Source organism: Cetorhinus maximus, chromosome 18, assembly GCF_964194155.1.
Source record: "Cetorhinus maximus chromosome 18, sCetMax3.hap1.1, whole genome shotgun sequence".
NCBI classification, from domain to species: Eukaryota; Metazoa; Chordata; class Chondrichthyes; order Lamniformes; family Cetorhinidae; genus Cetorhinus; species Cetorhinus maximus.
In genome coordinates this window covers 79,470,040-79,496,478 of record NC_135896.1, presented here as the reverse complement: position 1 = coordinate 79,496,478, position 26,439 = coordinate 79,470,040, and the positions used below count along the sequence as shown (strand labels likewise).

General features: G+C 42.7%; 1 protein-coding gene across 2 annotated transcripts in view; it reads right to left on the bottom strand.

Annotated features, from left to right (window-relative positions):
- Positions 1–215: 215 nt before the first annotated feature.
- Positions 216–26,439, bottom strand: part of LOC144693286 (regulator of microtubule dynamics protein 3-like) — a 346,210-nt gene continuing 319,986 nt past the window's right edge. The window contains exons 9-13 of one of the 2 annotated variants that reach the window (XM_078563028.1): positions 20,104–20,202; positions 19,114–19,167; positions 9,222–9,302; positions 7,007–7,099; positions 216–1,873 (exon numbers count right to left, since the gene is read on the bottom strand). In XM_078563028.1, coding sequence (XP_078419154.1) covers positions 7,040–7,099; positions 9,222–9,302; positions 19,114–19,167; positions 20,104–20,202 — 294 coding nt within the window. In that variant the 3' untranslated portion in view covers positions 216–1,873; positions 7,007–7,039. Of the gene's footprint in view, positions 7,100–9,221; positions 9,303–19,113; positions 19,168–20,103; positions 20,203–26,439 lie in introns of both variants that reach the window. The other variant, XM_078563027.1, reaches the window with a different exon arrangement.

The following is a 26,439-nucleotide window of genomic DNA, read 5'->3' as shown; positions in this document are numbered from 1 at the left end:
GGGCATAAGGCAAAGGGGCCAACATTCAAGCTCCACAAATGTATGAGAAACACTGCCAGCTCAGGCATAATATGTTAATGATGACTGAGGCCCAATCTCAGGTAGGCTTTAGACCTCAGGTTGGGATGCTTTCTGGGCCTGAAAATGAGCATTGGCAAATTCCTAAAGCTTCACGTTGGTGATGGAAGATAATGTTCACACTGTAGGATTATCAATCTGGATGTGATCACCAAATTTATTGAATGACATTCCACAGAGTACTGCCAGGAAACAACAAAGTTTGTATAAAATTGTGGATTAAGCAAAACAAAGGTGAATTAAGTGTCTCAGAAAAAGTTGCAGGTACCTGTTGATAAAGTAGCTAATCCACACAGACCTATTCTGGTCTGGTGATGTTAATGGAAGTCTGGTTAAATGTTTTTATTCCAATGACTGTGGTAAATCAAGATATACCACATTAGTAAAGTTAAAATTATATACATTTTGGTACACAAGATTCAACTTTTCACTGATTGTACGTCAATTGGTTACTGTGCACTAGAGGCAGAAGTTATTTTAAATGAGGGTGAGACAAGCAGGATACTATCTCAGGGTATTATGCTGGCAAGGGTTGTGCTTGCAGCTGTTATTAAACAAGTTGTGTGATCCCCTTGCTCACTAATCAAGGATCCCATTAAAAATATTCTTGGGTGTTAAGGAAACTAAAGGATTGGATGGTTAAGTTCTATAATACAAGTGAAAATCTGTTTGGAAAAATTAGGGATTTAATGGTATGGGATGTAATCATTCTGTTGTGCATTAAAAAGAACAGGGATCAGGCAGCCATGACGTCCTGAAACTTCACGAACAAGTACTGGAATATTCAGGTGCCAGTTGGTGAGGAATTTCTTCCTGCTCCCTTGATACTTATGACATAAGAGCAGGTTTTCTCCACCTGAATGAGAATATTCCCAATGTAGTAGCACCAGGTAGTGAGGACATTATACAAAAAAAAAAGCACACACACAAAAAGCATAACATTACTCTTAAATACAGTTTTAAAAAGGACCAAATAATTTGGATAAATATAAAAGTCACAAAAAACATTCTTGCTAACGGTGGAAAGTAAATTGCTGTACAAAAAAAACTTCAAACTTTTTAAAAAGAAAAACTGATTAAGATTTTATTTGGTTGAGGCAAAAGTTCCAGTTTCATCTGCAAACAGATATGTTGTGTTTGAACAGCAGCAAGATGCAATCTCCATTTGAACATGATCTGGAGACTGGCTGAGGATATTAATATGCAATCTGTTGCTTTCATCTTCAAAGAACTAAATGTTTAATTAAAAGAAAGAAATGTAGAGATTCTATGCTTGAGAGAAGGGATTAACTAATTCAATAGTATTAAAATGAGATGATGTGCTCACTACTGCTTTCAGATTTACATTTCTCAATTAATGAAAGAATCTCTCCGGTAGATTAGAATTTAGAGACAGGGTCTCACAATGATCTACACTCTGCACAGGTTTATCATTGTTCAGAGAACTCTACAGAGTGACGTGTTATAAAGTAGTGCTTTAATAAAGTGCATTACAAGCTGAACGATACCGACATATTGTACTTTAGCTCATTCCTACCAGTAATTCACCCCAGTGTTGCTCTGTCCAGGCACAACACATGTATGGAAGGACAATATCTATAACTGTACAGTTGGGTATACATGAACAAACTGTGGAAATTTTCACCTCCATCACATCGCACCCCCACACAATTCCCTTTTCCCAGTGATAACTCTCAATGTATTACAAAGTAGACCATATACAGCTTCAATTGTTACACAGGCTTCCGGCAATACAAAAACTGGAAATTCAAATACTTGGTGGTAATTTTAATTCCTGCAAAACAAAAACAATAGACTGCTTGATACAAACGTACCAAATATAACAATTCAGCAGATTCCATCACAATTGCAATGCATTGAATAAGTAGAGTGTTATCCACTGTCTCTTGTGTATGGTTAGTCCTGCTCTTTTGTCAGTTCATTTAAGCGTTAGAACCTCTCTGGGTTGTAATGCAGCAGTTCTTCTCATTCAGAGTCAGAATCTATCCCTGCAGACCTGGCAGTAGCAATGTATTATTTACCCACATACTTTGATAAATAACGAAGCTGCATACTATTACCTCACTTAAGTAGCATCTTCTTGTTAGGTAATTTAATCAACTGTGATTAGTCTTAGCTCAAAATTTTTTCAGTTGGAATTTTCACTTTTTATTTCCTGCAACTTTCAAATTCATTTCTCCTAAATGGTTAAATTCTCTCCTCCAGTCTCCCACAAAGCACTCTCTATTCACAGGTGCCCTTACATCGGACAGTAAGACGACGTCACGTGTGAACTTGCTCTGAATTTTCCTACCCTTGTTCTGCTTGCTCCCTCCGTCCATTGGCTTAGCTAAGAGAATGAACTCACCTTGTGGGGGACCTTTGAAAGAGAATCCCTGTTGCACTAACCTGAGACAACATGCCAACATGTTGTTGTGCTTCAGTCTAACAAGAGGAATATGCTATTGCAGTTTGTCAAACCATCAGAACTCCTTGCCACACACAGCTGACTGTTATCAGATTCAGAATTCATTACAAGAAGCAGCATTCATCAGGCAGCTAGGCCAGAGAGTTAGCTTGAAACACTTTTGAAAAACTACCACTTTAAGTGCATTATCAGTTGTGTTTCTCTTATACCATACATCACAGATAAGTTCATCCATCATCTAGAATATTAACTCATTTGCTACTCAGACACATTGCAACCACTTTGATATGTAGAAAGATGTCAGCTGGCTTATCATATGGATAAAGGACAAATAAATGTCTTCAAGTTGGACACTAACATGTGGCACAGTAATTTGCAACACATTATGTTCCCATTTGTTGAACCATCTCCTCTCTTCCCCCATTGATGTGGATATTCCTAATGCGTCTTTAGTTTCTTGGGAGTGATATCCCTCAGCTGCTGACTGGGGTCCACTCTAGCTTGGTGTACCAACCTAACATCATCACATTCAGTTTCTGTACACAATCTAGATTCCATGTGTTCTACGACCATTCACATTACTCAAACTTGTTTGAGTAGCAAGTTATGTGTGAGAGCAATTATCCTCAAATTTTACATTGGAAAAGATGGACTCAAAATAGTCATAAGCCTTAAACCCAGGCCAGTATTTTGGTCACTGAGGAGTAAACACCAAGAGGAATGGCATCATTGTGCTTTTTTTTAAAGCTGTAAAAATTAAATTCTGACGTCTCCTTACACAAATACCTTGCACTCTACCCCATTACACTCAGACCCACATTTCATGATCAATCCCAATTCTGCTGGAATAGAGTCCATCCCTGATACAGTAAGCTTAAAAAAAAAACTTATGATACGCACCAAACCAACTGACCCACATGCAGTTCAGAGATTGGAGCCAAGGTATTCTTGGAAAATTCCTGCCCTTCGAGGAAATGTTTAATGACAACCAGCAACATTTCCCTCCCATCCCCTTAAAATCAAGGAGACAGTTCAATAGTTTGAACATGCACAGGACAATCTTCTGAGTTTGTGCTGCCAGATGGTGCCACAGATTAGCAAGGCTTCCAATTATGCCTGATCTCCTGGGCAGAGACGAGGAGCTGAAATGGAGGACCAGTGCTTGCCCACGGTATGATGTTTCTCCCTCCTGTCCTGCAGTAATTTTCAGGTCATTCAACTGGCCCTGTCTTTAGAAGCATCAGCAGAAAGAGATCTACAACAGCTAGCTTGAGCATTCAAATGATTGGGAATAATAAAAGAGACAAGTTCCTGTTAGAAACAAAAATATAAACCACAGAAGCATACTATATATGTAAAAGTACACTCGTTGAACTGCACAGAAGTTTGCTGCCCTGCTCATTTCCCATTATGTGGGAAAGAATTTGAAGGGGTGTGTTAAATGTGGGATGCTGATACTATGTATGCAATTTTACACATATTAGCATGCTGTCTGTGGCCTTGCTTACAGGATAAGCCGAGGGCTAGGAGCAAACAAGAACACAGGGTGAGGTAGGGTGGGGCATGTATGGTGCTGAAATCTGAAGGCTTAAAAGACAGAAGGATGCATGTGGAGAGAACAGGGAACAAGGATAACATGAAGAGCTGGGCAGACTGCAAGTGGAATGCGAATGACTGGCAAGTGAGTTAGCCTTTCTGAGAAAGAAGTCCAGGAACTGAGAAATTGGGAAATTTAGGATGCCCAGGGGAGAAAAAGACAAACGGTGGTGTGTTCAGAGGGCTGCAAATATGTTGCTGGGTCTTAGAGGGAAAGAAAAACAATTTGCACATATGTAGGTTCTTTCCCTTAGCTATATTCTTCCATGGTTGGTGAGTCACTTGAGGGAGCTGCAAAGGCAGTTGCAGAGGAGTGTAACACTCTTTTTTCCTATAAATGACTGATTTACTGTGTTCTACAGGGAATAACCACAAAGCTGGAGATCAAAACCTGTTTTTCTTCACAATATTTGTTTGGTTGTTTTATGCACTAGAAGCACTGCAAAAACCAAAAACCTAGGGTATAAAGAGCTACTGAACTAATCCAATAGAGACAAAAATATTAAATACGTAAGTAAGCACTCTAATCCAAATACGGAGTTTTTGTCAGAAAGTGGAAGGTCCTCTCCCTCTCCTGTGACAAGTATTTCATGGTAATAGTTCTGGTGGACCTTTTAAACTGGAGGGCTAACAATTTTGCCAAGTATGGAGCCAGGAGGGATATGATATGGTTAGTAACATCATGTAAACAGCAGCTGCTGTGAGTTAGCATTGCTGCAATTTAGGAGGAGAAGATATAACAAAGTTAGTTGTAGCAAGTCAGTGTAAAGATATTCGTATGTTTTGGGACCATACGTGTGAGATAAGTTGAACAGAACTGAAATCCAACATGTCAGACAGATTTTCAGATTATATATTTTGTCTCAATTGATCAGTATTTTTGACGGCTGTCACATTATTTATCGTTCATTATTCTTTTAAAATTTAAAGTGCCTTTGTAGTATTCCAAAATGGGCATGTTCTCTATTATTTCCCCATCAGGTAACAGATGGGTCAGTTATTGTTGCTGATATAGCAGCAATAGAATTTCTCACTCAATATAAATGCTGCAGATTGATTTCGGGCCTGCTAAATTATTTTGTTGTAGACTCGGGATCTCTGTAGTATGTTAGTTTTTAAGTTGGTGGCGGGGGAGGGGAGGGGAATGTTAGGAGCTCCCTTGTTGATGGGGCTCCTAAAATTCCCCCCTCCCCTTTAAAGCCTAGTAAGTTGTGTGGCCTAAGTCTTGTTGCAAACATTGTGTCGGTAAATCAGTTTTAAAATGAAAACAATTAATGGATTCCTGACATGACAGGAACCCTAGAAAATCTGACCATTTGCTTGTTTAAGCACTAGAGCCCTGACCTTTCTGACTATAACATGGCCTGCAGAACAAAGCTTTGTGTTTGTATGACTAGTTTATCTGCCAATACTACTCTTGCCATTCCTTGTAAATGAAAACAGTGCTTTTGGTGGGTAGAACAGCAGTACTAAGCTACTCCTGGCACTGAGTTATTTATTAACTTGCAGATATTATGTGACAGTTGCAAGTTTGAACAGCTGCAAAGAGCATTTAGTACTCACATGTTAACTTGCTTGGTGTTTAGCACAAACGTGCCACATTTCAAATATACGAAGTGTAAACAGAATTTTTTCTCCAAACTCAAGGTAATAGGCACTGAGAATTTATCTGCTTCTCCATCATGGAGCTGGAGCAGATGGCTGAATTATGGAATTGTATTAGCCAGTAGCAATTTACTGCACCAACATGTTATGATAATAAGATTGAACAATGGTAACAAGCCAGTCTTACACTCAAATCTATTGTAGACATTGTAGCAAGTGTTAGTTAATAGTTTATGCTGTGAAATGCTGAAACACACATCTCTCTCCCATCTGTGCCACTGTCTCTCTTTCATTCCTGAAGGCATTGACTTAGGCAGTTCCACTAGCTCCCCTTTCATACCTCTCCTAAATGGCCAAATATACTTTGACAGTAAGAGCTGGCAGATCTAGGGCAGAGTGGTCTGATCCTGACGCTGTTCTCACCAGCTGTCCACACACATGCACCCTTCCAGTGCTGATCAATAGCATAAACCTTAACTGATTCCTCCTCTCCTCAGCTCAGAATTTTGAAGGCCAACTGTGACATTGTCACTATTGCTGAAACTGAGCTTAGTTAATTGCAACACAGAGTGGGAATCCAACCTGAGTAGTTCTGCTCTGAATGATTGCTACATATTCACTTCGCCAAATGACCATTGGGCAGGTTCCATCTCTCTGAATATTTTTATGACCTCACTGCTGAGAGCCAAGGGGAGCACACATCATCATGCTGCTTAAAAGTTATTTTGTTAGTCACAAAGGTGCACAAGCACTATACATGGGGATGAGGCAAATGCACGATAATAATACAGGCTCTCAAAGTCACAAAGACTTCTGAAACACCAATTCTGTGACTCTGGAATCTTGTACTCAGTGTATCCTGGAAAAAAGACAATGTTTTCCTTATATCTGTGTGCATTCATTATGTATGCTTATCCAAATAAATTGCAGGAAACAACCTTAAAATTAGCCCACTTGAAGTTCTTGTTAAAAGAATGTGAGTAGGAGCCATGGAAAATAAGGTTTTTTTTACATAAAGGAGACAAGCCAGTCTCTTCACACGGCAAAGGAAGTCTCGGTTGCCAAAGGAAAATAAAACTGTCAACTCGTTGGGATCCAATGTCTATTCCCTGTGATGTAAGGATTTGAGAAAAGAGTGGTCCCTTAGTGACTTGGGAGAAAATTCTCAACCTCTGACCACCAAGCTGACATGATTTATGATATTTTGTGGTTATTTAGAACAGAATAAAATACCAGAATAGCAGGAGAGGTTGGATTCAAAGTTGTTTACAATACACAAGGACATAGTGGAACAAAGACCTTTTAAGCTCCTTCTGATTAACAGGACAGTGCTTAGCTGCTTTGGCTGAGGGCAGTCTGCATTTCTTCCAGTTCATTCTGCGCATCTGAGTCCTAGATCAAGAGAAAGAACAGGACTGTGATATCTGGAGACATGCAAAGTATGTGTTATGGTGGTAGAAGACTGACTACTTTAAAGATAATTTACACTTAACAAAGGGGTAGGAAGGAGAAAGCTGCAGGCAGGTGCTTCCTCATAGGTATAAAGATGCACTTGGGAGACCGGAAGACTGGATACCACAGGAAAATGTCATATCAAACATTGTCCCCACCCCTGCCCCCCTCAACCTTACAGGATTATAATATGAGGGGAGAGGGGAGGACAACCAGAGCCAGTGCCCTCTGGATGACAAATGAGATAAAAAGTATGGTGAGGATGAGAAAGGGTGCATATAAAATATCAGATTGATGATACAAGTGAGAACCAGGTTAAATACAGGAAGTTAAGAGGGGAAGTGGAAAAGGAAAAAAGAAAGGCAAAGAGAGAATATGAGAAGAGACCAACAGCTAACATAAAAGGGTATTCTAAAGTCCGCTATGGGCATATAAATAGTAAAAGGGTAGTAAGAGGAGAGGTGGGACGGTTAGGGACCAAAAAGGGTATCTACACATGGAGGCAGAGGGCATGGCTGAGGTACTAAATGCGTACTATACATCTATCTTTATCAAGGAAGATGATGCTGCCAAAGTCATAATGAAAGAAGTGATAGATGAGATACTGGATTGGCTAAAAATTGATAAAGAGGTTGGCTGTTCTCAAAGCTGAGAAGTCACCAGGACCAGATGGCATGCATCCAAGGATGCTGAGGTGAGTATGGATGGAAGTTGCAAAGATTCTGGCCATAAGCTTCCAATCCTCCTTAGATACAGGGATGGTGCTAGAGGACTGGAGAATTGTAAATGTTGCATACCTGTTCAAAAATGTGTGTAAGGATAAACCCAGTAACAACAAGCCAGTCAGTTTCATCTAAGTGGTGAAGTGGAAATCTGGGACAAAATTAATCGTCACTTAGACAAGTGTGGATTAAGTAAGAAAGGCCAGCACAGATTTGTTAAAGGCAAATCATGTTTAGCTAACTAGATTGAGATTTTTGCTGAGGTAAAACAGAGGTTTGATGAAGGTAATGCGTTTGATGTGGTGTACATGGATTTCCAAAAGGTGTTTGATAAAGCACCACACAATAGACTTGCCAGCGAAGTTGAAGCCCATAGAATAAAAGGGACAGTGGCAGCATGGATTCAAAGTTGGCTGAGTGACAGGAAATGGAGAGGAATGGTGAATGTTTCTTTTAGAATAGAGGATGGTGGGGTTCCCCAGGGATAGGTGTTAGGATCACTGCTTTTCTTGATATATACTAATGACCCAGACATGAATGTAAAGGGCACAATTTCAAAATTTGCAGATGACACCAAACTTGGAAGTGTTCTGAACTGTGAGAAACATAATAATAGAATTCAAGAGGACACATACAGGTGGGTGGACATGTAGCAGGTGAAATTTAATGCAGAGAAATATGAAGAGATACATTTTGATAGGAAGAATGAGGACAGGCAATATAAAATAAAGGATATAATTATAAACAGGGTGGAGGAACAGAGAGACCTGGGGGTAAATGTGTACAAATTTTGAAGGGGGCAGAGACAGATTGAGAAAGTGGTTAAAAAGACACTTGGGACCCTGGCCTTAATCGAGGCATTGAGTGCAAAAGCAAAGAAGTTGCAACAAACTTTTCTAAAACACTGGTCTGGTTGAATTCAGGCTGAATTTTCCTGGGTGGGTTGTAATCCTGATGCCTGCCTCAATTCTGGGTTGGAAACTTGGAAATGGCCACGGAGGGACATTGGATGCAATCTTCTGGAGGTGACAAATTAAGGATCTGCTTCAGGGCGCCTTGTTCTATTAGGATTGGTGGCCAGATTCCAGTGTGGAGAATTCCATTTAGGGTGGCCTGAGCGTCGGGCAGCCGGCCTTATATATTTCAAAACTGATTTCTAATATGGAGTTTTAAAATAAAGTCTAACACTGCAAAACTGGCCAGAAAAGCTTTACTATGATATTACAATGGACCTGTATTGGCATAATTAATTTGTAAATAGGAACTTCTGCCCAACTCAAGTAACTTGAAGAGTTTTTCCACACAAATAGGATGTTGATCCTGTGTTGAATTATTCTTACCTCTTTAGATCTAATGGGCAACACAGATGCCAATTCGAGCCAATGTAGGGCAGTTGCATAGCTCCCAAGATCCCTGTAGCACTGGGAATACCAGAACAGTTGAATATCAGTTACATCAAGTGGAATTAACTTCTTAGTGAATGCTATAGCTAAACAATGCAGCTTGTATTTACTTGGATACCCACAAATCTTAAGCAAGTTGAAAAATAAACAAATAAGGCAGGCATCATAGTATGGAAAAAAGAAAAAGAATCCTGGAGTAGGAACAGAAAATATTGGAAATACACACCAGGTCAGTCAGCATCTGTAGAGAATACAGACAGGCTTGAGGTAGGAAACCTTCAATAGTTAAAGGGTGCACCAAAAATGCCATAACCTGTATTTTCTCTTTATGGATACTGACTGCCCTGCTGTCATAGTATTTTCAGTTTTTATTTTTGACAAATCAAATTCGCTTTTACCACAGTGGAAACTTTTAATGATAGATGTAAAATTAAGTTAGCTACTTGATAAATTGTAATAGGGGAAACTATCAGTGTACAGTAAAAGTCTTTATTCAAGGAAGAGGATTTGTTACACATTTCCAAATCCACAATATATAATTAGACATTATAGACTCCTGTACCACATGAATTGAGAAACAAGGTAGCCAAAAATGCCTTTACGTGATACAATTCCTAGCTTCTTGCTTGCTCTCCAGGCTTATTTTCTCCATTGAGTTCTGTCACATACACATATCCCTTATATTACCTCTTGTGAACAGCAGCAATTTCCATTTCCATCACCATTTGGACCATTTCACTGGTTCGCAGTCTTTGGAAACAAACCTGAAACTGGTCTGGATTTGGCTGGCAAGTGTAGTCAACATTGCAGTGTAAGGAAACACTGCAGCTAATTTTCACGGTAAAACCCCTCGAACAGATAAATAACCAGATAATTTGTTTGGATGATGCTGCTTGAGGGACAAATGTTACGCAGCACAATCAGATGATTTCTCAGTCCACCTTTGATTCGTGTCGTGGGATTGTTTGGGACAGGTGGAGCCTTAGTCTAAAATCTCATCTGAAAGACAACATCTCAAACATTGTAACACTTCCTCAGTCCTGCACTGGAGTTTCAGGCTAGATTCTGTGTTCAAGTTCTAGGAATGAGACTTGGGACCCACTACGTTATAACTCAGAGCTGTGGGTGGTACTATGAAGCCACAATTGATGCGTTATAGTGTGCTAACATGGTGGAATCTTGGCAAATCTAGGTTCTGTCCCACTTTCCAGTCTCCCATCCAGAATAACTGTCGCATTTAAGCTTTAACTCAGGCGACATTTTTTCTTGTTGGTAATAAGGAAGTACAGAGGCTGATAGTCTCTGGAGAACTCTTCTGCAAATAGGATTGTTTACATCTACCTCTTAAGGCAGGAAGGGCCTTGCTTTAACAGCTCACCTCAAACACAGCACCTCCCTCAGTACTGCACTGAAGTGTTAGCCCAGATTAAATATTCTGAAGTGGGATTTGAACATTCTGACTCAGAGATGAGAATGCTACCACTGAACCAAGGTTGGCACTTAGTGATCAGGAATGACAACTCTGGCTGATCATTTTATCCACATGATTGGGGTGATGAGACTAAATGCAGTGCCCCACCACTGTCCTAGAGCAACAGTACCATCTTTTGAGGAATAATTAAACACAGGCAAAGACATTATTGGTTTCACTATATGACAGTACTAATAATTTTCTTTGCAGAATGGTTTATAATTGTGTAGAGCAAGGTAATGGGATAGGGCATGTGTACAGTCACAGGGAATTTAGAATTGTGGTATGTCCCGTGTCTACAAGCCAACATTATTCACAATCAGAAAATTTTCATGACTCAGGGCACCTTGTGAAGCCTCAAAAATATAGGTCATGCGTAATGAGAGTTCCATGGTACTTCCATGGTAATTCAGCATAGACTGGAGTTTGAACCTGAGACGTTCCCCCAGTGCAGTCAAAGCAGAATGCTGAATTGTCAGAGGTGCCGTTTTTCAGATGGGATGTTAAACCAAGACCTGACTGCCCTCTCAGGTGGATGTAAAAGATCCCAGGCACTATTTCGAAGAGTTGGGGAATTCTCCCCAATGTCATACTCCTCAATCAGCAACACAAAAACAGATTGTTCAGTTATTGTCACATCGCTGTTTTTCGGACCTTGCTACGCACAAATTGGTAGCCGGGTTTCCTATATTACAACACAGTGCCTAACTTCAGAAGAACTTCATTTGCTGTTAGGCCCTTTGAGGTGTTCGGTGGTCATGACAGGTGTTAAATAAATGCAAGTCTTTCTCTTTTTTAATATCTCAATGTTGTTTATGTGACCTTGCTGGGAGCTAATGGTTGCCACGTTCGATACACTACAACAGTGACTATACTAGGTCGGTGTGTCTTGTTGCCAATATCTAGTTCATAATTCATACGCTTTAGAATACAATTTTTAGTTTTATGAATTAAAGTTTTTAACTGTAGATAAATGGGGGCATTTGGGTAGAAAACTGACAAACAACTGTAATGTAAAGGCAAACCAAACAAGCCTAGGTTTAGTTAACCTGTTTTTATCTTACAAGGTCAGGGCTGATAGTGAACAAAAAACTTAAGCAATGGGTGATTCATCTCTGGACTTCTGAGTCTTTTTTTTCCTTTCTTCTTTCATGGGATGTGGGCGTCGCTGGCAAGGCCAGCATTTGTTGCCCATCCTTAACTGTGCTTGAAATAAGTGGCTTGCTAGGCCATTTCAGAGGGCAATTAAGAAGATTGATGTGGGTCTGGAGTCATATATAGACCAGGCTGGGTAAGAATAGCAGATTTCTTTCCCTAAAGGGTATTAGTGAACCAGATGGGTTTTTACAATAATCAATGATAGTTTCATGGTCGTCATCACTGAGTCTATCTTAATATTCCAGATTTATTAATTGAATTCAAATTCCACCAGCTCCCGTAGTGGGATTCAAACCCATGCCTTCAGCCTGGGCCCCTGGATCACTAGCTCAGCAGCATTACTACTATGCCATCATCTTCCCAGGAGGGTGTGGAACTAGGGAGTCTGAAGAATGGGCAATTACATCCATTAGAAATATAAATTATTCACATTGGTTACAGAATCAAAAAGTTGTGTTGAAGGTAAAATAATTAATTTACATTTATGTTTGCGGACACCTCAAAGCATGCCACATTGTCATAGAGGTGGGCTGTTGGGGGTAGAAGGTTCTTCTGTTTAAATTAGCCATGTGTTTCTCACAGAAGGCAGTTATAGTTCTGCTCTGGTGTAGACTTAATCTCACTGGATTGAGGGAGCCAACAGGGAATGATTGTTAGTCAGGCCTGCACTTTAAGCAGAGAAAATACTAACTTTACTGTTCACTGTGTGGAATGCAATTGGGACTCAAGCTCAGTTTAGATTTCATGAAGGAAAATGCAGCTGAAAGATTTTGCCTAGTTTGCAGCTGGAGGAAGAAATCTACAGTGGTCTTCACAGTGCCTTGTGGCAGAAAGCAGTCAGCAGAGTTAGCTTGGGAGCTGTGAAAAGGCAGTTGTGTATCTGCTGGCAACCAGAGCAAGCAGCTGAGACATTCATAGACATGCGATATTAAATAAAAGTCGGAGGATCATTTAGTCAAAAGGCTAATGGAAAGATCCCATAAAATAGTACCTCAGAGAATAACTGGAACATTGAGGAGAATTAAAGTGAATTTTGGAGGGCTGTACATACCTTGTGAGTCGGTCCCTAAAGAAGCAAATGAACCTTCAAGATTGTTGTAATGTACAAGTAAAAAGTAGAACTGAGTTCATACCACAAGTAATTTTAAACTATAGTGTTAATAGTGCTTGCTTTATTGAATTCTTATCTACATAGGCCTGAATTTTACCCCCGGGTGCACCCCAAGTTGGCGCGGCTGGAAGTGGATGTAAAACCTGCTCCCAGCTGAGATCGTGCTTGGAATGCGATATAACGTTGGGTGGCCAATCAAGGCCCACTCAGCGTGAAACGCGACTGACAGTTGGTTTTTCTGTGCAGGGGGGTGGGAATGCGTCTGCCAGGAGTTGTGGTGGCGGCTGAGGAACTGTTTTGAAGCTATCCTAGAAGTGTCCTGGTGTGCAGTCTTGGCCTCAGCACCTGGTGGTCATGGAAGGCGGGAGGACAAATTGGGTGGGCACTCTGCCCCCAGTTTCTCAGAAGAGTGCCTGGGAGTGTAGGTCAAGGAGGTCAGTGCCAGGAGGCATATCTTAATGCCCAGGGATGTCAAGAGGAGGCCGCCCCACTTGACCAAGAAGGCCTGGACAGAGGTCGCCACCCAGGTCAGTGGGCACGACGTGGTGCGCCACACGTGGTTTCAGTGTCACAAAAGGTTCAATGGTTTTCTGCGGTCAGCAAGGGTAAGTGCAGAGATGGCATGGACCCATCCAAAGAACTTTAGTCAGGTGCTCGTTGCTCGGAACGTTCAGGGGTTTAAGCCCGCCCTGCCAAGGCTATGATGTCAGCGTGACTGGCCTCAATGCATTGCAGGGTGAGGTGTGCCACAATGACATGGCCCGCCTAATACCCAAGTGGGTGGGTGGGGGGGCGGGTCGGCGACGGTGCAGGGAGTGGAACCAAGAAAGAACCTTCAGGGAAATGGAGCAATAATGATGCTTTCTATTTTTCCCCTGAGAAGAGCAGTCATAACACTGCAGAGCGCCGCTGAACGGGTGGGGGAGTGCCAAATCTGTGCATCCTCGCGATGCACTGGAGATGGAATGCCACCGGCCAGCCCATTCCTCTGGAGATGGTGAGGCAGGGGTCTTGGATGAAGGTAAGAGTGCAGGTGACAGATGTGTGTGTGGTGGACACTAGAAACATAACGGGCTCTTCTCATCAGAAACTGAACTGTTGTGGCCAGAGAGTCCACTGAAGCTCCAATGCAGATGGCATCATACAGCAGCTCTCCACTGTCTCCTCAGCCCGCCTAGGATGCATAGTGACTATGATGATTGAATGTACTGAACTTTTGCCTTCCATTCACACATGTGTCATCTGCAGGGGCTGCTGGCGATCCTGAGGACCCCCCCATTGAGCTCTGAGGAAGACATCACACCTGCACCAGCATCACACCGTCTCTCTGAACCAGACACCGGCGCAGATACTCTCACGTCGGTGGGCATTAGTTCTTCGGCTCCACAGGTAATGCACAGTGGTGAGGGCACATCACACTCGCATGAAGAGCTGGCAGAGGCAGAGAAATCCCAGGGAGCCGACAGCGGGAGCAGAGGGAGAGACCAGGACATTGCTGCGTCCGAGGCAGAAATTGAGCCTCTGGAGTCGTCCATCAGGCGGCAGATGCTTGATGTCCAGCGGGAAGCGTGAGGAGATCCATGAGGGTCTGTGTGCCATGGTCTCTGTCATGGGGTAGTCCATGCAGAGCATGGGTTCTGCGTTGACCCTTAAAACCAAGTGGCGACTCTCACGCAAAGGCAGCTTCAGGAGCAGACTCAGAGGCTCCTGGGGTTGCACTCGGACCTGCAAGCCCTCACACAAGCAATGACCTCCAGAGGTCACTGCCAGTGTGAGAAATGGATGAGGCACCTAGTCTCTCTGCTGGGCGTCTGTCCATCAATGGTGAGCAGGGAGGTGGACGAGCTGCCTGTCATCTCTTTAGGCTCCTGTGGCACTCCAAATGAGGGCACCAGTGCTTCTGCCCCTCTGCCAGTAGCCTCTGCATCTGATATTGCTGCAATGACTGAGGAGTGCCCAGCCATGGGGCTGGACGCACCCTCCCAGGCAGAGGACCGCCATGGTCATCAGGGCCAGGACAGCAATCAGGCTGCCTCCAATGCCACTGACAGTGAGGGGCGGGGCACCAAAACAAAGCACCCACAGACGTAAGTTGAAGGCACCTTGAGCACAACAGGGGCGTGTCATGGGTGAGTTTATTTGTGTTAATTATTTTGATGTTTGTGTTAGGGACTGACACTTAGTTTGTTCTTTGTATGTTTATGTGAAGTAACATAAACATTTATTTGACTTAAATGGGCTGAGTTAGTTGAATGGTTTGAATAGGTGCCAAATGCAGCACAGATTTGTAAATGTATGGCGTTGTGTAGTGCTGGCATACTGGGTTGGGTTCTCATTTATTGATTGTTAGCAAAGGAGACAGTGCCATTGGCTCGATGAGGCATTGATGCCTTGGATGCCTAGCTGAAGTTTCGCTGGATCAAAGCATCCCTGGTGTCCCTGCCTCCATGAAGGTTCCTGTCCTCTGCCTCGAAGTCCTCAACCTGTATCTCCCCAGGCTCTTCCTCTGAGCCATCACTTGAATCATCCTCCCTGGCCCGTGGAGCTGCCTCGCTTTCCTCAGCCTCCAGTGGGTACCCCCTTGACAGAGCCAGGTTGTGCAGCATGTGACAACTATGAGGGAGCACACTGCAATGCTTCCCCCAATTGGTCCAGGCATCTGAACAGCATCTTCAGCAGCCCGATGGTCCTCTCTACCACCGCCCTTGTGGAGGCACAACTCCTGTTGTATCTCTCCTCGGCCTCAGTTCTTGGGTGCCAGAGTGAGGTCATCAGCCATCTCTTCAAAGGATAGCCTTTGTCACCCAGGAGCCATCCATCCACATGTATAGGAGGCACGAACAGTCTTGGTACCTGTGAGTGCCGCAAGATGTAAGAATCATGTGAGCTCCCAGGGTAACAGAATCACAGGATCTTTACAGTGCAGGAGACAACCATTTGGCCCATCAAGTCTGCACTGGCTCGCTGAAAGAGCAATCTACCTAATCCCACTCCCCTGCCTTATCTACATAACCTTGCACATTCTTTCTTTTCAGATAGCAGTCCAATTCCCTTTTGAATACCTCGATCGAACCTGCCTCCACCACCCTTTCAGGAAGCTCGTTCCAGACTCCAACCACCCTCTGGATGAAAAAAAATTTCCTCACATCACTTCTACTCCTTTGGCCCAATATTTTGAATCTGTGCCCTCTAGTACTTCTCATTTTACCCTATCCATACCCCTCAGGATCTTGAATACCTCTATCAAGTCTCCTCTCAGCCTTCTTTTTTTCAAGGAAAGCAGTCCCAACCTCTCCAATTTATCCATACGGCTACAGTTGTTTTTCCCTGGAATCATTCTTGTGAATCTCCTGTACTGTCTCCAATGCCTGCACATCCTTCCTCAAGTATGGTGCCCAGAACTGGACACAGTACTCCAGATGAGGCCTAACTCGTGTCTTATATAAGTTTAACATGATCTCCCTACTCTTGCACTCAATGCCCCTATTAATAAAACCTAGGATACCATATGCTTTATTAACTGCTCTCTCAACATGCCCTGCCATCTTCAATGACTTATGTACATATGCAACTCTTCTGGAGTTTCTCCCTTTATTTTATACTGTCTCTCCATATTCTTCCTGCCAAAATGAATCACCTCACACTTCTCTGCATTGAACTTCATCTGCCATTTGTCTGCCCAATCCACCAACATGTCTGTGTCCTTTTGAAGTTCAAGACTATCCTCATCACAGTTGACAGCGCTTCCAATCTTTGTATCACCTGCAAATTTTGAAATCATGCCCTGCACACCACAGTCTCGGTCATTAATATGTATCAAGAAGAGCAAGGGTCCCAATACTGACCCCTGGGGAACTCCACTACAGACCTTTCACCAATCTGAAAAACAATAATTTATCACTACTCTCTGTTTCCTGTCACTCAGCCAATTTCTTATCCAAGTGCCTATTTTCCCTTTTATTCCATGAGGTAGAATTTTGCTCACAAGTCTGTTGTGTGACACTGTATCAAATGCCTTTTGAAAATCCATATGCACCACATCAACAGCATTGCCCTTAACAACCTTCTCTGTTACCACCTCAAAAAACTCCAGTAAGTTAGTTAAACATGATTTTCCCTTAATGAATCCATGCTAGTTTTCCTTAATTATCCCACACCTGTCTAAGTGACTACTAATTTTCTCCCAAACTATAGTTTCCAGAAGTTTCCCGACCACTGAAGTCAAACTGATTGGTCTGTAGTTGCCGGCATTATTCTTGCATGTTTGTAACGGGCACAAACTTGGAGAATCTGTGTCCTGTGGTCACAGACGATCTGAACATTCATTGAGTGGAACCTCTTTCAGTTTACAAAAGCTCCCGGCTCACCCGCTGGTGCCTTGATGTCCACATGAGTACAATCTATTACATCCTGGAGGTGGGGGAACCCAGCCATCACAGTGAAGCCTCGCACTCTCTCTCTGCCTAGCTCGCCTCGTTTGTCCGGAAGTAGATGTACATTTGGACGTGTCTAAAGACAGCATCAGTCACGAGCTTGACACAACTGTGTGCAGCTGATTGAGAAACACGGCATAGATCCCCCACTGAGCCCTGAAAAGAACAGGAGGCATAAAAGTTGGAGGCCACTCTGACCTTCAAAGCCAACAGCATGGGTTATCCGCCCACGAAGTTGGAGGCGATATCCGGACATCTCATGTGACACACTGCTGTCACTGTGTCCGTAGAGAGGTGGAGCCTCCAGCGACACTGGGCCTTGGACATCTGGAGGTGGTTGGAGCGCTGCCTGAACATTCTAGCCACTGGGTTGTGGTGTTTTGGGCGTGCCCTCCTACTTTGGTCTCCCCACTGGCCCTGCACCAACTGAGCTCGTGCCTCTTCTCTTAAAGGTCTGTCCCTGGGATGCTGCCCACGCTCACCTGGCCTCTTCTCCCTCCTGCCCCTCTCTTGCTCTTCAGAGGAGGTTCCACCGGCGGAATCCACTATCCCCATTAGATGGAATGCAGAGGAGCAGTGCCTTGAAAATGAAGGAGCACTGAGCTACAATACTCAGGGAACCCTCCAGGGAAGATGAGAACCTGAGATGCTGAAAGACAGACGGCAGGCTTGACAATCAAACAAGATGCAAAGGAACTCTGGGACAACTCTGTACTCACACAGCAAAGAACTGGCAATGACAGAGAAAGTGCTGCTGCTCCAGGGGCCTTTTATCCCACACATGGATGAGGAAATGATTAAAATGTGATTTCTATCCGCCCGTTTTGCCCATGTGATGAGCTAAAAATTGCACGGCAGCGTAAAATCGCTATATATTGGCTTGTTAATGGCCTTAATTGGCCCTTTAAATACTGGCAGGAACAGATCGATTTGTGCACACACCTGCCAACCGTGAAATTGAGCGCGTGCATGATGATGTCGGGAAGCACGTCCAACGTCATTTGACGATATTTTAAGTTGGGTCGGGTCGAGTTCTGTCAGTTAATTACGTGGCGTTCAATCTCTCAGATTGTTAACAGTCCCTAACAGGATTGTAACAGTCTCCAGTGTGGAAGGACTGAAGACACTTTTGACATTAACGTGGTACAGAAATGAGAGAGCTCAGGGACATTTATAGCTTCTGCAGGAGAAAAAAGCCACCATGGAAACTTAGGAAGTGAATGGAAAGGGGAGGATAGGATGACCTCATGCAGACATTTCTGCTAATATCACTCCCGTAAAATTAAACAGGATGTGTGTTTGAAGGACGATGGTAAGGAAGACATGCTTAGTTTACTGCTTTTCCTACAGATGTAATCTGATGAAACAGAGAAGGCCTAATATATACATTCCATAAAAACTCTAATGACAACCAACACATTATTGAAAACTACCACTGTAAACAGGATAGGACCAGAAAACTATCATCATCGCTAATACTGTGTGGACTCTTGATAACAGTCAATTATGTGCTTTTATCTCCTTTACTTAGAACACATTTATATCTGCTCAACTTTACAAGAGAATGCGACAAGTTTAGGCTTTTACCACCTGGCACCCCAAAGCTCCTTGGGTTACCTGACTGGGAACTACCCAGAACATTGGCGGCCGAAGTACCTTTGCAATGTAGACGGAGTTGTCTTTGGAGTATCCTGGTCTCAATTCTTCTGCCTGTAAATTAGATAGTAAATACTGTGTTTACTTACAGTAACTGATCTGATATGGGTTGTGACTATAACTGTTTTTGCTAACGGCAATGTCATTATTTGCACCTTGTATGAACATTGAGACAAGAATTGTGTAAGGTGTGGATGATGCTGAAACAATGAACTTTAACCCCAATCACAGAAGAGCACTAATGGACCAATGTTTCTAATTTCCTCTTTGGCCTCTGAATTAGGTCAGTTTTGTACTACAGAGCCATGCCCACTAGGAGATTTCCCAAACGCAATTTTGTTTGGGACACTTGCAGGCTATGGGGAAATTAAACATTTATCTGGTTAGTCTGGGATGGATTTAACATCCTTGTGTACTCCAGTCCCCTTAAGATAAAGGCTAACATTTCACTGGCCTTTTTCATTGTATTAAATTATTTATGTATTTGGATTCCTAAATCTCGCCACTCCTCTCCTGTTCCTAGTATTTGACCATTTAGAAAATTATCCAGTTCATCTTTCTTTGGTCTAAAGTGGATGACCTCATTTTTGTCCACATTAAACTCCATCTACCATAGTTGGCCCACTCACTTGGGCCCAGATTTTCACCAAGGTGGGATGACTTGGGAGCCCTTTAAAAATGGCGGTTGAGAATTCCTGATTCTGGGAATCCCGAACTCATTCTCGTGGTTTCCGATTTTGGGGATTGCCTTTTAAGGGTGCAGGCTTGTTCAGGTTAAAAGCCCGCAATCTACAGTCCCAAACTGGCCATCTCCAAAGGTTACAGAAATTATCTTGAGTGGACAATAATGCCCTATGGTTTTTTTGGCTCAGGCATTTATAATTTTTAGATACTTATAATCATCAACAGTTTCTTTTCCAGTATTAGTACCTGCACATTATCAGAGATATAATATAGAAACTTTGACACTTAGTTCAAACCAGGTCTCACCCTTAAGAAGTTTTTCAGAGCCTCATCAATGGTGGAACTTGGAGGTGTTCCATAGAAGGTTGAGGCTGCCTTTCTTTCAATCCAACTTAATTGTGCTACCTGCAAAAGAAAATTAAAGTACTTTGAAAAATTATGTAAAGTGATATACATGTGTGACATAAACACCACCTATTTTACAAAGGAATCTGTGATATAATGAATGCAAAACTGAACTGCTGAAATGGAAATTCTTTCAAAAACATGATGGAATGGATGCAAGAGATAATATTGCTGTGAATTAAATATAACCTTTTCATATGTATGTGGGTCTTAAAACTCCAGTTCATGACTCCAAGGTAACGGGTAGGCTGTATATTTCTCACTCTGCAGGACAAAAGCCAAAGGTGCTAAAGGCTACATAGCTAAAATGGAATGAGCTAAGGAAGCTTTAAGAGAAAATTTCTATGCAAAGTCTTTATATTTTGTCTTGTGCTCTGATTATTACCTAATTCATAAACTTTTGCATATTATTTAATATGCAAATTAATATATCGACCTACCTTGGCTCCTGGCCTGGCACTGTTTCTATTTTAGAATTCTCATCCTTGCTTTGAAATCCCTCCACGACCTTGCCCATCCCTGTCTCTGTAGTCTCCTCTATCCCTACAACCTTCCAAGATCCCTGTGCTTCTCCAATGCTGGTCTCTTGTGCGTCCCCAATTTCTATTGTTCTATCATTGGTGGCTCTGCCTTCAGCTGCCTAGGCTTTAAACTCTGGAATTTCCTTCTTAAACCTCTCAGCTTCTCTACCACTCTTTCCTCTTTTAAGATACTCCTTAAAACTTATCTCTTTTACCAAGCTCTTGGTCATCTTTCCTAATGTTTCCTCATGTGGCTTGGTCTCAAATTTGCTTTGGAATGCTTCTGCAAAGTTTCTTGGAATGTTTTACATTACAAGGTGCTATATAAATGTTTTATTATAGTGATTACATGCAGCAAAGGAAGAAAAACCATTGTTCATACTTTGTGCATGCAGAAATCATAGGTTATAACGCCAGTTTCTTGTTATTAACAAGCTTAAGTTTATATTTCTTGTTATATTTCTTAACTTTTAAAAAATATAATATTTCACCTGGCTAATTCTCCTTTGAGCTCAGACCAACCAAGACTGGGGTGAGGGTGAACTACTTCAAGCCCATTGAAAATCGTTAGGGGAAATTTATTGGCAAGCAAGCTCGTGGTCAAAGGTTTAAAATAGAAATTAATATAAAAATTAGCGAAGTTTAGCGTGTCAAGTATCCAGTGATAGGGTACATCTGGGTGGAGAACATAAGATAAGATTAAGCTGATGCAATAACTGCTTAGCAACAAAGTAACAGGTAACAGACAATGAGTGAACTGTTTGTGAAGTGCTGTGAGCCTACAGCATAATGCAATCAGTTCTTCATTAAGGCAATCAATTCTTCATTAATGCAATCAGTTCTTCGCTAATGCAATCAGTTCTCTGTTAAGTTTGTGAGTCTACACATGCAAGACAGCTTCGAAATTGTAAGAAGCAAAAGGTATATAAACTGATGTAATTGGTTGAATGGTAGAGTTCACTTTGGACTGCCCAAGATGGCTCTCCCTGCATATGCTTGTACAATAAACGATCGAAAACCGTACCTGAAGTCTCCTAGGTGTTTGTCAATTTCACTGCAACAAAAAACTACTGTATAAAGTACTCGATAAACAAAAGTCATTGAAAAACAAAACATTAAAAATCAGATTATTTTAGATGGGAAAACTGGAGTCTAACAATGGCCCAGATTTTGCGTTGTAGTGACAGTGAAAATATCAACATTTATCATCATAGCCTCATAACCCTAACTCACCCCAGTGTTAATTTTCCAAAATTCGCTAGATTCTGGAAAGGCTCCATCAGTTTGGAAAGTAGCAAAGATAACCCCTCTATTCAAGAAGGGAGGGAGGCAGAAAACAGTAAGCTATAGGCCAGCTAGCTTGATGTCTGTCGTGGGGAAGGTGTCAGAATCGATCATTAAGGAGCTGGGCACTTAGAAGAGCTCAAGACAATCGGGAAGAGTCAGCATGGTTTTCTGAAAGGAAAATCATGTTTAACCAATTTATTGGAGTTTTTGGAAGGAGTAACATGTGCTGTGGATAAAGGGGAGCCTGTAGACATACTGTACTTGGATTTCCAGAAGACATTTGATAAGGTGCCACATCAAAGGTTATTACAGAAAATAAAAGCGCATGGTGTAGGGTGTAACATATTAGCATGGATAGAAGATTGACTGGCTGACAGAAAGCAGAGAGTATGCATAAATAGATCTTTTTTTGATTGGAAGGATGTGACGAGTAGAGTCCCACAGGGGTCTGTACTGGGGCCTCAGCTTTTTACAATTTACATCAATAACCTAGATGAGGGGAGTGAAGACATGGTAGCTAAATTTGCAGATGATACAAAGGAAAGTATGCTGTGAAGAGGACATGAGGAGGTTGCAGATGGATATAGATAGGTTGAGTGATGGGTAAAGATCTGGCAAATGGATTTTAATGTGGGAAAATGTGAAGTTGTTGAAGGTGCTGAAGGATCTAGGTATTCTAGTACATTAGTTACAAAAAGTTAGTATACAGATAGAGCAAGTAATTAAGAAGGCTAATGGATGCAATCTTTTATTATGAGAGGGATTGAACATAAAAGGAAGGATGTTATGCTTCAGTTATACAGGGAATTGGTGAAACCGCACCTCGAATACTGTGTGCAGTTTTGGTCTCCTTATTTAAGGAAGGATATAAATGCATTGGAGGTGGTTCAGAGGAGGTTTACTAGATTGATACCTGGAATGAGTGGGTTGTCTTATGAGGAAAGGTTGGACAGACAAGGCTTGTTTTCACTGGAGTTTAGAGGAGTGAGAGGTGATTTGATTGAAAATCCTGAATGGCCTTGACAAGGTGGACGTCGAAAGGAGGTGGGTGAGTCCAGAACTAGGGGGCACGGTTTTAAAATTAGGGGTTGCCCTTTTGGGACAGAGATGAGGAGAAATATTTTCTCTAAGGGTTGTGTGACTTTGGAACTCTCTTCCTCAGAAGGCAGTGGAGACGGGGTCATCGAATATTTTTAAGGCAGAGGTAGATAGATTCTTGTTAGGCAAGGGAATCAAAGGTTATCGGGGTTAGGTGGGAATGTGGAAATCGAAACACAAGATCATCAGCCATGATCTTATTGAATGGCGGAGCATGCTTGAGGGGCCGAATGGTCTACTCATGATCCTATATCTTATGTTCACCATGTTACAACAGATCCTTTTGTTTTTGACGAGCAGGCTGGATAAAAGTGTTGCATCTATTGAACACTTGAATATAATGAAACAGGTGTTTCCACTTAGCAACATTTCTCACCAACATTATGATGAAACTCGAATCTAGAATCAACACAATTTCACTGCTAAGTCTCGCAAGGCTTCCTGGAGGGATAGACTCATAGCATGCAACTACAATGCAATGTCAAACCAAATTTAAACTGTGCCTGAGGTTTCCATTTTGACCTCCTGGACACTTTTTAAGTGGACCTGGAGTAAATTAAAATATGCTGGCACAGTTATCCCACGCTGTCTACATGGTAACATTTTAACTGCTAGGAGAGGCACGCTGTGCATGGCTGTTATCACATATGGACTGGAGAACAGTAGTTCCTGAAGGGCAATGTACACTATATACTGTCAGTTCAGACTGCCACAGCTGAAGGGCACTCTCTATTGCATCAGTGTAACTTTATTTTCCAATCTAGCACACCAGCCATATCACCTTTCAGAGACTGTCAACTTGTGAGCAGCGTTATCCTATGGTGTTAAGATCACCAGGCATCAAGAGAATACTCTAAACTCACTTCTCACTTAAAATCAATTTAGTCAGCAGAGAGACATTCATTCCATCAGCTTGGGTTGGTTTGAATCCCAGATCAAAGGACAATTTGTTAATCTACTTACTTAATGGAGAATAACATTGTGAGTTTGCTCTCTCAGTTGGCTATCAAAGGGAGAGGACAAGTAAAAATGAAGCAATTCCCCAAAGAGAAGAATGGAAACAAAGGTGGGGATTGAGATGCAGGTTAAGTCCAGCAGTTTGATGTAGATGATAGAATAAAAAGCCACATATCCAAATTTGCTGATGACCCAAAGATAAGTTGCACTTTAAGTAGTGTAGATGGAAGCATAAAATTGCAAAGAGATTTTGATAGATCCTCACTGGAGGAGGAGACTCCACAAATATCCCCATCCTCAATGATGGCGGAGCCCAGCACATAAGTGCAAAAGATAAGGCTGAAGCATTTGCTACAATTTTCAGCCAAAAGTGCCGAGCGGATCTCATCCATCTCAGCCTCCTCCGGAGGTCCCCAGCATCGTACATGCCAGCCTTCAGCCAATTCAATTCACTCCACGTGATATCAAGAAACAGCTGAAGGCACTGGATACTGCAAAGGCTATGGGCCCTGACAATATCCTGGCAATAGTACTGAAGACATGTGCTCCAGAACTTGCCGCACCCCTAGCCAAGCTGTTTCAGTACAGCTACAACACTGGCATCTACCCGGCTATGTGGAAAATTGCCTAGGTATGTCCTGTACACAAAAAGCAGGACAAATCCAACCCGGCCAATTACCATCCAATCAGCCTACTCTCCATCACCAGTAAAGTAATGGAAGGGGTCATCAACATTGCTATCAAGCAGCACTTGCTTAGCAATAACCTGTCCACTGACGCCCAGTTTGGGTTCCACCAGGGCCATTCAGCTCCTGACCTCATTACAGCCCTGGTTCAAACATGAACAAAAGAGCTGAACTCCCAAGGTGAGGTGAGAGTGACTGCCCTTGACATCAAGGCCGCATTTGACAGAGTGTGGCATCAAGGAGCCCTGGCAAAACTGGAGTCAATGGAAATCAGGGGGAAAACTCTCCGCTGGTTGGAGTCATACCTAGCACAAAAGAAGATGATTGTGGTTGCTGGAGGTCAGCCATCTCAGCTCCAGAGCATCACCACAGGAGTTCCTCAGGGTAGTGTTTGCGGCCCTGCCATCTTCAGCTGCTTCACCAGTGGCCTTCTTTCCATCATAAAGTCAGAAGTGGAGATGTTCGCCGATGATTGCGCGATGTTCAGCACCATGCGCGACTCCTCAGATATTGAAGTAGTTCGTGTCTAAATGTAGCAAGACCTAGACAATATCCAGGCTTGGGCTGACAAGTGGCAAGTAACATTCACGCCACACAAATGTCAAGCAATGACCATCTCCAACAAGAGAGAATCCAACCATCGCCCCTTGATGTTCAATGGCATTACCATCATTGAATCACCCACTATCAACATCCTGGGGGGTTACCATTGACCAGGAACTGAACTGGACTAGCCATGTAAATACTGTGGCTACAAGAGCAGGTCAGAGGCTAGGAATCGTGCGATGAGTAACCAACCTACTGACTCCCCAATGCCTGTCCAACCCCTACAAGGCACAAGTCAGGAGTGTGATGGAATACTCCCCACTTGCCAGGATAAGTGCAGCTCCCACAACACTCAAGAAGCTTGACACCACCTAGGACAAAGCAACCCACTTGATTGGCACCACATCCACAAACATTCACTCCCTCCACCACCAAGGCACAGTGGCAGCAGTGTGTACCATCTACAAGATGCATTGCAGGAATTTACCAAGGCTCCTTCGGCAGCACTTTCCAAACCCACAACCACTACCATCTAGAAGGGCAAGGGCAGCAGATAGATGGGAACACCAACATCTAGAAGTTCCCCTTCAAGTCACTCACCATCCTGACTTGGAAATATATCGCCGTTCCTTCACAGTCGCTGGGTCAAAATCCTGGAACTCCCTTCCCTAACAGCACTGTGGGTGTACCTACACCACATGGACTGCAGAGCTTCAAGAAGGCAACTCACCACCACCTTCTCAAGGGCTATTAGGAATGGGCAATAAATGCATAGCCAGCGAAGCCCACATCTCATGAATGAAGAAAACAAAAGCGAATGGGCAAAACTGTGCATATGGATTTCAATGTAGGCAAATGTGATGCCTTCCATGTCGGACCTAAAAAGGATAGACTAGGGCACTTTCTAACCAGGGCAGGGATCGGGAACCGGGAGTGACATGGTTCAAAAAACAGCCATCACCATGGAGAAAGCGCTGAGTTAGAGGGACAGATAGAGAGGGTGAGAGAGGGATGGAGAGGGAGAGAGAGTGGGAGGAGGGAGAGAGAGAGCGGGAGAGAGAGACACAGGGGAGAGAAAGAGAGTGAGAGAGAGCAGGGAGAGTCACCGTTACCCCCAACTCATACATTCTCTTCAGCAACCC